We start from the raw sequence: 13,699 nt of genomic DNA on the forward strand, positions 1-13,699 counted from the left end.
CGTTCAGAGCCGTTGAGTTGAGTCGTCCCGTTTCATTCAGCAGGGGAGCAGGAGGCAGGAAGTCGATATATATAAAACAATCTGGACCAGAGACATGGCTTCAAGTAATAACGCAGCCGGTAAATGGGAGGTAGTGAAGAAAGGGAAGAAGAATAACAGCGCTGGAGGAGGCAAGACCTCGTCTGACAAGAAACCCGGAGGAAGGAAAGCCCTGGGAGAATCTAACCAGCCGTCCAGACGTGAGTGAACATGGCTCCTGCTCCGTGACCCATTTACCTCACTGTACACGTTTAAATGAAAGGAGGAGGATGGAGCCACGTGTGTGGCTATGTTTACGAGCTTAGCTCACTCTTTACATATTCACTTTTCAGGGTCTTAACGGTTATGGCAGTAACTTACTGGAAATGGAGAGAGCGGCTTTAGCGTTGTAGCTGTCATCTGATTTGACAAGCTAGCCACTGTAGCCTAGCATCGCGCAGTGACGCTAACGTTAACGTTACGTCTTACGGTATTTATTGGCTGCCGTTGCTTTACTAGTTCGTGTGAATGGATATTATTTAGCCTCTCTGCCGACACATTCATTAAAAAAATAAATGCTAAATGGCCCTCCTGCCAGAGATGCTCCACTACAATAAACCGCTAGCTTGTGCTAACGTTAGCTGGCTAGCAGGCTTTAAAGCAGTGTGTCAACACTGGCAACGTCATCACTGAGGAGCTGCACCTCTGAAGCATGTGCTAGCAGCTGTGTGCTCGTTTTGGCAATATTCTTCAATATTCAAATAAAGCATTTTATGATTTAAGTAGCTTGCTGTTTGTGTGACCACAGCCTGATACAAGGTTATTAAAAAAGCATAAATGAGCCACACAGTTGGACTAGGTGACGTGCTACTTCATTATGATGATGGACCATGGGACATTTACTGGTCTCTCAAAGATTACTGCACTATATGTGTAATACATTAATGCTGAAAATAATCCAAAACAGATGTGCTTCTTGCTCCTGTTTGAGTAACATTTGTTAGAAGTCTAGAGTAACAGTCACCTGCTTTAAGAGCATGATTTAGCCTTTAGAAAAAAAGATATATGTATACATACATACATGTATTTTTTTTAATCAATTTTTTAAGCTTAAGATCTGAAATCGATGGCCTTGGGGCTGATTGCCACAGACATTTTAGGGAAGTGTTTAAGTTTAAGAGCACTACTGGTTTTCTTTAAGAGTGGACAATATAATGATCCGTAGCCTAACTCAAGTGCTGCACTGTTACCGTTTGGGGTAGATGGTGGCAATGCACATGAATTTGCGAATGCCAGGATTTAATATTTTTTCACACATTCATATTTAATAGTTTGGCTTTCAACTGTAGATCAAAGTGAAACTACGAACATCTGCTAATCCGGGTCTAGATCAGGGATCAAAGCTGGATTACCAACTGGGTAAAGTGGGCAAGTGACTTGAAGTCTCAGAACTCCAGGGGTCCCAAAAGCCCCAGGCTCACTGTGTGTAAATCAATTTGAGCCGATTTACCACAACAAACAAAGCACGATATCAGCTGATGATAGGTGTGATGATCAGTTGAAAGGTGTGTCATGGATTATTGCTGTATAGTAGCTTGTAGACTGGATTATGTGCTAAAATCTAGGCTCAAACAGGGCAGTAACCGTATTAACTTTGTGAGGATTCCTCGCTGGCCCAACTTAGTAGAACATAACTACAAACATTTGATGGATTGTTTGTTGTTATGTTAATCATACTCTACATTCAGTAAACCTAGCAACAACTACCCTCATTTACTGCACCCTCTTAACAGCAACTTCAGATCTCACTCTGCCACCGCATTTTGTTTCTGCACCAGTTTTATCAGCGACTCAGCCGGTTCAAAGTCTGTCTGGTCACAGTGACCGTGACTGTGTCAAGCTTTTGTCCAAAAAAAAATGGGGATCAGATTTACTAAGATTTTATTGATACCAATTCTATAATCGATTCCCTTATTGATTCCCGATCAAAGTGTGGGGAAAATAAAGTAGGCCTAAGCAGGTTTTTTGCATCAACACAGCTGTTTTATTATCTCTGAGTCTGTAACTCTCTCACCACTAAAGTATTTTATGTGAAGTATTTAAAGTCATCTAATCCAACTGCTGTTGGAATAGTGTAATCAGCCTCATTTCCTCTGAAAGGTTGCTCCAGCTTTACCAGGCTCTACAAATAATTATGGACGGCTTGAGGCTTTTGTGTCTGTTAGCACAGGTTCCCAAATGTTTAGTGGGTCTTCACAAGAAAACACAGTAAAAGAAAAATGTTAGAAAAATTAAATGTTTTTACTTGACTTATTATTTGTCATTGTGTAAAGAAAGTTCTTCTGAAATAGCTTCAGGTGTGATTGCATGTTACAGACATCTTCACCATGAGACGGTCACATTTAAGACATATATATATATATATATATATATATATATATATATATTTATTATTATTATTATTATTATTATTATTATTATTATTATTATTATTGCCTCCACAAATTGCAAACTCAAATCTGATAGAATCTGTAGAACAAGTTGATATCTGTATTGACATTAGATATCAGTATCTCTATTTAAAGTAAATACCAGCATAACCTTTTACGACACAATTCATGTCTTAATAACGGCAGATAAACGTTGTCAGTGGCTGCGTTATGACAGCATACATGGAGAAATGAATCTGAGTAGATAAGCAAGCCATGCCTTGCTGTTCTGTGTTAGTAGACTGAGAATGGTTTGCTCTATATATGTGAAGCATCCTGTCAGATATTCTTCTACTGGTGTGACAATCCATTCCCAGTCCACCCGCCCTGTAGGAGGGCCGCGTTGGGTGCAACTGCTCATGTTACACCCCACCAGACCACCAAGACCCTCTGCTGACAGTCTCCGAAGTCATTCACTACTCACTATATAGTAGACCTGAACGGTTTCCTGATCCAGTAGAGGACTACACACCTCCATGACAACCTCATTTCAGTAGGTGTTCATAAAACATTTTTTGTACAATGTAAGGAGGACATGCAGTAGTGTCGAGACTATGTAGGTGTTATTTACACTTTGTGACTTAAGTAGTAATACTTCAGAGACTGTAGATATTCTGTGTGTTAAAGGTTTTCACTGAGACAGTAGGTAGGAAAGAATGTGAGTTGCAACCTTCACTAGGCCACAGGACCAGTATTGTCTAAATTAATATTCATATCTGTGTGCTAGCAGCCACCTCAACAGTAACAAAGTTGACATGTTTCCCTTGAATGGATGATCAACAGTGAAGTGAAATGTTTTATTTCTAGTACGAACAAGATCCCAAACAGAATAAAGACGTATTTGAATTCAATCACAATAATTGAGCCAATTTTGGAATGTGTCCATTCAGCGGGTGCAAATTGGTTAGGTTTTGAGTCCTCCATATTGCTTTCTATTATTTTTTGTTTATTTCTATACTCCCCCTCTGCATGCTTGCCTCCTCCCGAGAAGACACTCCTCTCTTTGTCTCGGGGGGGTGTTTGACATTTACAAGGACTGATTGCCAATCTCCAAGTGGTTTCGTTTGAGTGATGTTCTTTAATTTAGATTCTTGGAAACTCTGTCTTGGCTGTTGTTATCCTGTTTAATTACGGCAGGAGTAGTACCACTGGTTTCTTCATTTAATAAAAGTACCGCAGTAAACAACTGATGGTGCCAAGTGCTCAACACAGGTCCTGTTCTTTTTTTTTTTCTTCTTTTTTTTTCCCCAAGTTTGCTGGAGGTAGAGATTACTCACTGTGGAGCATGTAAAAACTGGAAACCTTATCTGATTTTGCGTCATACTCATCGGTATACTTTCATGGAAATTGTCAACATATTGATTTCACGAGCTCAAGCTCAAAACCTTTGTTAACCGCTTAACTTGTTGTTGTTGTTGTTGTTGTTATTGTACTGCAATCGTGGAGCCAAACCACCGAGGGCTTTAAAAGTGATTAAAATCATTTCTAAGTGCCTTGTATAACAAAAACACTGCGCAGTGTCTCAATGTAAAGGAAAGAGAATGAATACTATGGTATTCACTATGGTGGTTTGATGGTGGTATGATGGTTTGTGCCATCTCTACTCCTGTCACCAAACAAGTGTCGGTTCATACTTTGTACACTTGTGTCATAGCACATTAGTTTGAATCCGACATTTGCATATTTCAACCATTCCTTTCGTCATCACTGGAGCACTCACTTGTTGGTGCCCTGTTACTGCACGCAGCAGATGTGTCCTCATGTTTGGAGCTGCTGCTGCTGGAAGTGACCGACTTCCTGACACGTCTGTATATTTATTTTGTATTTATAGACATGAACACCTGGTCAGATTACCTCATTTGTCAGTCTTTCGGTACTTTTGTTGCTGTTCAGCTCTGGCAATGCTGACTAAGCTTCACAGAGAAGACGACTGACTTCAGTGTTCAGTTCAGAGAAGTGAAGAATCATCCTGATTGACCAACATTTCTATAGGGAACTGAATCCAGTGTGCGATGGAACGAGTCCTGTCTTGGCGTCACAGCCCTGTGTTGTACTTCACGCATGCACGCACACACATACACACACGCACACACATACACACACACACACACACACTGACCGGATATAGACTGAGGTTTGCCAGCAACTTGTATGACTGAAGGATCAGTGAACAACTGGTGACCTTTGTCAACAAAGACTCAAGTTTGTGGGCGGGTCTCACAGTCGTATTGAGTTAAATACTGACAATGTCTTTTCTGCATTAGTTAAGCTCCAGAGCCTTTTGTGACGGCTAATTCTGAAACTATTTTAATTAATGAGTTTCAATGATTCAGTCTTATTTCGAAAACATTTTGTAAAGGGCCAAATATAGAATTATGCTACAGCCATGATGTATGATGCTGTCTGCAATACTCACTAGAGCACAAAATGTGTATTAATCCACGGCTGAAAATATTCCTCAACAAATGTATAAGTAAGAGGACAAAATGCAAGTAAAGGAACCATATTTTGGCTTTTTTTTTTTTTTTAAGATTTAGGAGAGAATGAGCTTTGGTCTGAGGGTTACAGACAGGGAAGGGAAGTAGAAGTCAGAGGCTTTTACATGCTGGGAATTACAATACAAAAGTTCTGGGGAATACCGGATACTTAAACAGGATTATTTTGGTATTTAATAGCAGTAAACAAGCCTAAAATATCTAGGCTTTGCTACCTCAGTATACGAGGTATATTGACCCTCAAAACTGGTCAACTGGTTTAATATGAACTCAGTTAAAGTGGACAAAGTTTCGTTACAAATTGGGTCTGAACGTGTAACGCAGGGTAATACTTGAAATGCTACCGGTACTTAACTCTCTTCTCTGGAGTGTAATGAGTGTTGCATGAACATTTTCTTGGATAATAACCGAGCCTATTATGCAAGATATCGAGGGCGGGAGGAAACACAATGTGAGGGGAGGAGAATGCCGTGGTTTCATGGATTAGCTTGCACAGAACACGGGGTTGATATACGAAAGTGTTGAAGGAGACCAAAGAAGTTCAAAAAGAGGCTGCATTTAAAAAAAAGAAAAGAAAAAAAAGACAAAGTATAGACGCTCTTATCTAAACACACAGCTGCCTTGTTTCCTTTCAGCACCCCTGGTGATGTCAGAGACTCTGTACGATAGCTTTGAGAAGATGGGAAAGAAACAGAACAAGGAGCAGGTTCCACCGCCAGCCGAGTCCGAAAACAAGAAGTCGTCATCAAGTAAACCATCCAAGAAATCACACTCCAGCAGCACAGTCGCACCTGCAACTCAAAAGACCCTCGAGGAAGCCTTCAAAACTGTGAGTATTGCACATACACCTCTGTTTTCTCTCTTCTTATCAGGCCTTTGCAAAACTTCTTGGTTGTTGGATGCTGAAATTTGTTTATAATGAAAAGCTTAAAACTGAAACTTTTGTGCTTCTTGCACTTTAAGGAAAAAAGAGACAACTATTGAGATATTGTGCTTGTGCCTTTTGCCCTTAAACACTGTGTGTGTTGTTGATAATTTGGCTTATCTTGAATATCTTTAAGATATATCTTCATACAAGCACACAGAAACAATGCTGCATTGTGGCGACTTCCAAGCAAACTATCACATGCTGAAACTCCTCATGCTCCTCTTCACATAATGGATGTGTTGTTTCTTATCGTACATCCTCCTTTTGTCTTGTTCCCTTTTTTCAGTTGGATGTCGGGGACCTGAAGCAGCAGCTGGCTCGCAGTCAGACCCTGTTCCCAGAAAACCCATCAGTGTGGGTCAAAGACCTGGCAGGATACCTCAACCTCAATCTGACTGCGCCAGAGACCGAGCCCACACTCAGCAGCTATGCTCACGGTCGGTCAGACTCAGACGAATATCTTTTTATTTGTATGATTGGAAACAAACTGTCTGGTAATAAAAGTGCTGCAGGGCACAGACTTATTTTCATATTTTCATGTTCTGTTTCTGTCGTTTTGTCCCCAGATTACCCATACTGCCTTTCAGGAAAAGAGCTGAAGGGAGTGATCAAAGGCCTCATCGGACGCTGCAGTGATATTCTGCCAGATTTCTTCGACCACTGTGTTTACACAATGCTCAGGGAGATGGACAGACAGTCGGGTAAATATGGCGCACAATATTTTCAGGTAGTTCTCAAGCCGTGGGTGGAGATACTCCGATGGCGGACGGTTTATTCTAATGAGTCTGCATGGGACACAGGAAGGGGGGGCTGCTTTTCTGTGCATTGAAGCGAGTGTTAATCTGTGTATATTTAAGTATTTTTGGGACCTTTTTGGTCAGGGGTTAAATTTAAAGGAAAAACACAAACCGCGTCTTTCTCACCGTTTCCAGGAGAACCTCTGCATGGCTACAGAGTTTGCATCCAGGCAATCCTACAGGACAAACCCAGGATAGCTACCCAAAACCTGCCAGAAGTGAGTGTGTGTGTGTGTGTGTGTGTGTGTGTGTGTGTCTGTCTGTCTGTCTGTCTGTCCTTGAGTCCTGCAGATCCCTTGTCTGCTCCAAATGTACTTAAAATATGTAACAATACTAGTTATGTAATAGCTTTTCTTTTCCAAAAATCCGTCCGATATACTGGGGAGTTATTTTTTGCAATAACCTTGCTACAACATTGTTGTAATACCCTTCCTCCTGTTTGTCTCCTCTAGTATCTGGAGTTACTGCGATCCGTTCAGAATCGTCCAGTGAAGTGTTTGACCATCATGTGGGCTCTTGGCCAAGCTGGGTTTTATGACCTCAGCCAGGGCCTAAGAGGTATGCATACACTCACGACACATTACTTTGAATATGTACACACCGTTTCTTATCATCTCCTGCACTATGTTAGTTCCTGTCTGTCTCCCCTTTCTTCCCCTTTCTCAACAAAATGTGCTGACACACATTCTGGGTTGGGGGTTAATGTAGCAACAGTGCACAGTAGAGCAGCAACACATCCAGTGACGGCCATCTGTGAGCCTAAACACATGGTCTGCTGCCTGGTATTTATTGAGGCTGTGAGGTGGATGTTCGTATGTGGGCAGCAGAGGATGAATATTCTTCAAAGATTGCATAAGAACCTGCAAAATAAGGTTATTGACTAAACTTCGTAACTAAAATTTAAACAGCAAATGTCACGAGAACAAAATGACACGACAGTTCTTAACATACTTATGATATAAAACAGTGAAGTATCTTTGGGGTGATTTGTCACAAAGACACAAGAAGAAACTATTGTGTTTTGTTTCACCGTGTTACTTAAATATGTATTAAGAATAAAAGTGATGTTTTGCTTCTGCAGTTGCGCTGGGCTTTTTTTTTTTTTTTACATTGAAAGCTGAAAAGGCTGACTGTTGACACACTTAATGTCAGAACTGCAAGTTCCTATCATGTTTAAGAAGGTCTTTATTTGTGTTTCAGTGTGGCTGGGTATCATGCTGCCGGTGCTGGGAGTGAAGGCCTTGTCTTCATATGCCATCGCATATCTGGAGAGACTTCTCCTGTAAGTCCTCCTAAGAAATATGTGAATTTCTTTTTTAAATGTTGGACAAAAGTAAACTATATTTTGACTCTGTTCATGTTCTTCTTTTCCCAGACTTCATGCAAACCTGACAAAGGGATTTGGCATCATGGGTCCTAAAGAGTTCTTTCCTTTATTAGATTTTGCTTTCATGCCCAAGAACGCCCTGTCATCAAGGTAAATGTAGCATAATGCAAACACTGAAACCCAACTCATGACAAGTGTTCCTTGACTTCATGAATGAATATTCCCAGTACACAGCATGAATACACAGTGGAGAAAGAACGGGGTGTAGAGCATGGATGGCTGTGAATTTAGCCTGAATGTTTAAGCCCAAATTACACTTCAAACAATAACAAGAAGTGACTTTAGAACAAGAGGGGCAGAAGTGACTGTGGTTGATTTACATATGGACTGAATTCATTTAAGAAGATTATTGGGAATGCCTCTTTTTTAGTACTATTGCTGTCACATTGACTGTTTTCAATAGTAAGTTTCTCTTGTGAATATTTGAACACATCAACGACCGCTTAGTGCGGATTTGAGCGACTCTTTTCTTTATTAAAATTAATAAAATAAGACATTTTGTTTGTTTTCAGTCTTCAGGAGCAGCTGAGGCGTCTGTACCCTCGACTGAAGGTCCTTGCATTTGGAGCCAAACCTGAGAGCACATTACACACATACCTGCCATCATTTCTGTCCAGAGCCACACCACACTGTCCAGAGGACATGAAGAGAGAGGTAAGAAACACACACACACACACACACACACACACACACAATTTAAACAGATATTTTCTTCATAAAACTGCTGCTTCAGTCGTCTTGAGTGTCGTTTAGCTCCGTGCAGCAGCATAACTCATTTTGACCTATTTCTTCCTCTCTCATGTGTTTTTTTGCAGCTGCTCAGCAGTATGACGGAGTGTCTGTGTGTGGATGTCCAGAGTCTAGGAGTGTGGAGGCAGCTCTATACCAAACACCTACCACAGTCCAGGTGGGTTATGTGCTTCTTCTTTCTTTTGAATTGTGAAAAGTAGAAAGGAAACAGCGAGGCTCTGTGACAAACGCATATGTCCCAAATGCATTTTCACTGAAGTGAAAGGCAATTGTGTATATAAAAATGCTATATTATATACTGATGGATGGAGCTAACTGTTCCTCGCTCTTTTCTTTTCCAGTCTGCTGTTGAAGCATTTATTGAAGTCCTGGAACATCCTCCCACCAAAGGTACGACTCCTACCATGAGGTCTGACGATTCATAAACCAAACTCAGCTTCTACATAGTATACTTAGTGCATGTTTACACACACACACAGAGCAACAGCTTTATTAATAAACAGATAAATAAAAAGTCTCATGTTTAAGTGCTCTGCTTTATTTTCCATCTGAAGCTCCGGAAAAACCTTGAAGAAACGGTGCAGTCTTTCAGAGTGACTAATGAGGAGATGAAAGACACCGTGGAATCTCCGGAGCTTCAGGACTGCAACAGCCTGTGTCAGGTGAGACCAAGGGTCCCTGTATGAGCTGGATTAACCTTCTACAATGTATGCTATGGACTACCTAACAATTAGATTGTCAAACACAGAAGTAGGAGTCAGTATTTCCTCTTCCGTCTCCAGAATCTGCAGGTGAAGATGCGCGGTCGTGGGTTTCCCTGGTCCAAACTGCTCATGGTTTTGCTCGTGTTTGTTGCCGGCTTCATTGCTCATGACATCAGATCTCATGGCTCCCCCGCAGGTCTGTCCGAGTTCTCTCTATCCTTTTTATTTATTTTTTTATATCACAACGTGCAAGGCTTTTTTTTTTTTCTCGATTGACTTGTTTTTCTTTGTTTTCGAGATCTCACGAAGTGCGTTGTGTGTTTTCAGATTCCACCACAGCCCTGTATCTACGCAACTCGGGGGTCACAGCCGTATCGCAGCAGGCCTGGAGCAAAATAAAGGTCTACTCCAAACAGGGCTTCAGGTACGGCCTCAGAAATAGTCTCTGACTGCTTTCTAGACTTCTGTCCACGGTCTGACCAGAGGCCAGCCGAACCAAAGCTTAAACGTAACTCCCGCACGCTTCAGATTCACTTTGTGTCAACGTTGCTGTACACAAAGCAACTTGTTCACATTCTGCTCCACTGGCTTATAAGACACTCAGTGACCACTTTATTAGGTACACCTGTATCATCTAATGCAATCCAGTACAACTGCTCTGCCATAAATTCTGCTTTTATGATGCCTATAATGTTGACGCTGTCATAGAGGTGTTCATTAATTTGATTATGTTTTAGTATGAGGTCACAGTAGTAGTGTAACACTGCACTGCATTATAGTCAGAGGTGTTTCTAATATTCTGACCCCTCATGTATGTAAATAGGGATGACTAAATATGAGAAAGGCCTCGCAATTTAATGTAGTCCAGAACAAAACAATCTTTAACTCTGACCTCAATAATAAACAATTGAAGACGGATGTTATATTAGATGTACTGCTGCACCTAATGAAGTGGCCACTGAGTGCATAAGATATAGTTGAAACAATTAAATACATTTTAAATAGTACACTGCTAGTTAATAGTAGTATGAAAACATCCCACAAGACTTAATTCAGTCATGTTTGCATATTGAAAAAATCAAGTTAAAATGTACTAAAGATGAATGAAAGTGTAACATTGCAGTCGACTACTTTACATTTGAAACAATGGTTGACAACACATTGACATATCCAACCACCATCTGCGTGCAACTGTGTAAAACTCTTAATTTTGTGCACCTAGTGACCTAAGGGACACATCTTTAAACCCACTGGATGTTTAATTACTGTATATGCAAGTAAATAATTTCCCTTTTTTCATCCTCTGCAGCTGGTTGGAGACGAACACTCCTCATTATTACTCTGAGTGTGCACGGGTTTTGGGGCCACTAATGGAAAAAGGTTTGGAAAAGACTAAAACGGCGGCCATCTTCATCTCTGAAAACACCACGCAGTTTATTCTCTGGGTCAAAGAAAAGACACCGCAGGCCATAGACTGGGTAAGGCTGTAAGACGCTGATGTTCACCTCACTTCCATTTACCTTCAGTTAACTTTTCAAGACAGAGATTGAATGTGTTTTCTTTTGAATCAAAGAGTTAACCAATGGAAATGGTTGTATTTCATGTCATTGACCAGTGTATTTCCTCGTGTGTCTTTGCACAGGTGAACACCAACACCCCCGACAGTGTATTCCAGGTGTTGGCGTATTTAAAGGAGCTGCTCCTCTCCCTCCATCAGAACTACATCTTGCCGGCGCTGGCGTTTATATCTGAACTGCTACAACGAGCGTGGACCAACCTACAGGACTCCTGCAAGTCAGTACTTTGAGGCGTCCTTTTAATTTTTGATGTTTTTTGTATCATTGTTTTTTTTACTTTTTTTGTTTTTTAATATAAACTTCATTGCATGTGATAGTCCGACTCTACATTAGCATTGGCCTTGCAAGGTTCAGTGCTTATTTAAACAGTAGATGGCCTTTTGAGCCCTTATCAACCCATCAAAGGCAGATTTTTTAGATTTTTTTTTTTTAATAAATTTGATGGAAAAATGTCAATATTAACAAAAGCATTGATGTGTTTCATCATAGTACAGTCACATAATTCAATTCACAGCACAATCAACATGTTAAAGTCTGCGGTACCCTTATTGAAATAAGTCTTTACTAGCTAACACATTTCTCAAGTTTCGATGATGCAACCCATTTCAGTGAATCACTATTTTGAAACTAGGGCGGCAGTCGCTGAGAACATAAGGAAGAACATTCCGTACGAACTCACTGGATTTATTTAGCTGGTGCATCCCGATCCTGGTATCCAAATCAAAAAGCTGCATTAAAGGTTTTTTAAGTTTTAAGAACAAATTCTCAAACTATTTCTTCTTCTTTTTCCCGCCTGCAGTGGTGAGGTGTCCGTCTCATGTCTGCAGGGCCACGCCGTGTCCTTCACCAACACAACGTGGGAGCTGCTCCAACACACAACGTCGGCCATAAAGACGTGGGCCCAGGAGCTGCTGACACGGGCGTGATGATGACACAGATGCTGACTAATTTACACACGCAATACACACACATGAAGTTATATATATGCACACACACACACACACACACTGACCTAGTCTGAGGCTGCCTTTCAGTGCGCTGGCTCTCAAGCCATGTTTGGACACTGTGGGGTCAGACAAACAAACGCTCACTCACTTATTTTGGTTAAATTTTTAAATCAGTTTGATATTGTAAAATGTATTTTTTTTTTCTACCAATCTTTTTGTCAATGCTGGAAGCAGAGGTCCTCTCTGTCTCTGTCTCTCTCTCTCTCTCTGTCCCTCTCTCTGTCTCTCCGTCTCTCTCTCTCCGTCTCTTTCTCTTGCTCTCGCTCTCGCTCTCCCTGAGTTTTCTACTGCGAATTTCAGCTGTTGCTTTAACCTTTGGGTTAAAAACAGATTGTGTAATTTATAGAAAATGTAGGTTTGTAGATGATTTATAAAACATTTTTATTTAATATGTATATGTATGTATATGTATGTATATATATGTATGTATATATATGTATGTATATATATGTATGTATATATATATATATATATGTATGTATATATATATGTATATGTATATGTATATGTAAAAAAAAAAAAAAGTGTTACGTGAAAACTTGGAAAAGACCAAAACAAAAAAGATATTCCAGACTTTTCCAAGCCACTGAAGACCTCGTCAGAGGGCCTCTTCATCTCACACGCTCGGTCCAGCTCACTCTGAAGTCAGATCAGATGCAGTATGTTTGTGTGTGTCACATCTGTCTAAATGATCCAGAAGAAGAATAATAAATCTAGCTGCTGTCTTGTCTGCCTGTCCTGCATTATCTCCCCATCTCATCTTTGCTGCTTTGTCATCTGTCTGCTGTTTCACTGGAGTTTTCATTTGCCACCAGCAGCTCAACACCTGAGCTATAAACAGCGGTGGTGTTCTCATTCTTGAAGGCTAATGATATTCTGTGTGGATCAACAAGCTCACTCTCAATAATAGGATGATGATTAACCTCGTGCCAACGTCCTCCTGTACCCCAGAGAATGAAGAATAAACCCTCATCTGGGGAGGGTAAACATGTCTTGACCAGCTGATTCACTAACCCTTATTTGTAAACGGGATGTAATGATGGCGATGACTAATGTCTTACTTTGTAATGTAAATGATTTCTAATAAAGACTTCAACCCCATTGGTTGGGTTATCTGTGTTATCTCTATCGTGTTTTCAGGGTAAAACATGACATGCTACTTTAGCTGTTGTTTTCATGTGATCATGAAGATGAACACAATGCAAGCCTCGCTCTTCTCATAGGCTGCAGATGTATCAACAAACACAGTCCACCATAACGGTCGTGTAACATATTACTCGTGGTTTTCAAGCCACATCTCATACCTACTACGGTGAATATGCTTGTATAACAGCGCACCAGACCCCAGCCACCTACGAAATTAAAGAAAATATAACTTTTGCATGATCGCGTCGAGCTGGATTCGAATTTGCTAAAGCAAAACATGACATAGAGACCTGTTGCTCTGCATCACGAGACACTAGAGTCTGCATATGTGGTCTGCTTTTACTGATATATTCACGTCATGGGCCCGTATTGATCAATGTTGAATCACGATGCTACGGCCA

General features: G+C 40.7%; 1 protein-coding gene across 1 annotated transcript; it reads left to right on the forward strand.

The window, feature by feature from the left end:
* On the forward strand, window positions 1-13,253 carry tmem214 (transmembrane protein 214). Its single transcript, XM_068708475.1, has 17 exons — window positions 1-239; window positions 5,638-5,831; window positions 6,217-6,367; window positions 6,497-6,631; window positions 6,863-6,945; window positions 7,180-7,285; window positions 7,928-8,009; window positions 8,103-8,204; window positions 8,627-8,768; window positions 8,930-9,021; window positions 9,206-9,254; window positions 9,419-9,526; window positions 9,647-9,764; window positions 9,896-9,992; window positions 10,878-11,046; window positions 11,211-11,362; window positions 11,945-13,253. The coding sequence occupies exons 1-17, from the start codon at window positions 95-97 to the stop codon at window positions 12,069-12,071; spliced, it is 2,052 nt and encodes a 683-aa protein (XP_068564576.1). The 5' UTR covers window positions 1-94; the 3' UTR covers window positions 12,072-13,253.
* The last annotated feature ends 446 nt before the right edge of the window (window positions 13,254-13,699 follow it).

Source organism: Cebidichthys violaceus, unplaced genomic scaffold (assembly GCF_023349555.1).
Source record: "Cebidichthys violaceus isolate CVI_PGR_0920_01 unplaced genomic scaffold, fCebVio1.0.p SCAF_14, whole genome shotgun sequence".
Lineage (NCBI taxonomy): Eukaryota > Metazoa > Chordata > Actinopteri > Perciformes > Stichaeidae > Cebidichthys > Cebidichthys violaceus.

Coding starts and splice junctions, on each gene's coding strand:
- tmem214 (XM_068708475.1), top strand. CDS start 95: ATGGCTTCAAGTAATAACGCAGCCGGTAAATGGGAGGTAGTGAAGAAA. Junction 9,765..9,895: donor ATCTCATGGCTCCCCCGCAG/GTCTGTCCGAGT, acceptor GTGTGTTTTCAG/ATTCCACCACAGCCCTGTAT. Junction 11,363..11,944: donor AACCTACAGGACTCCTGCAA/GTCAGTACTTTG, acceptor TCCCGCCTGCAG/TGGTGAGGTGTCCGTCTCAT.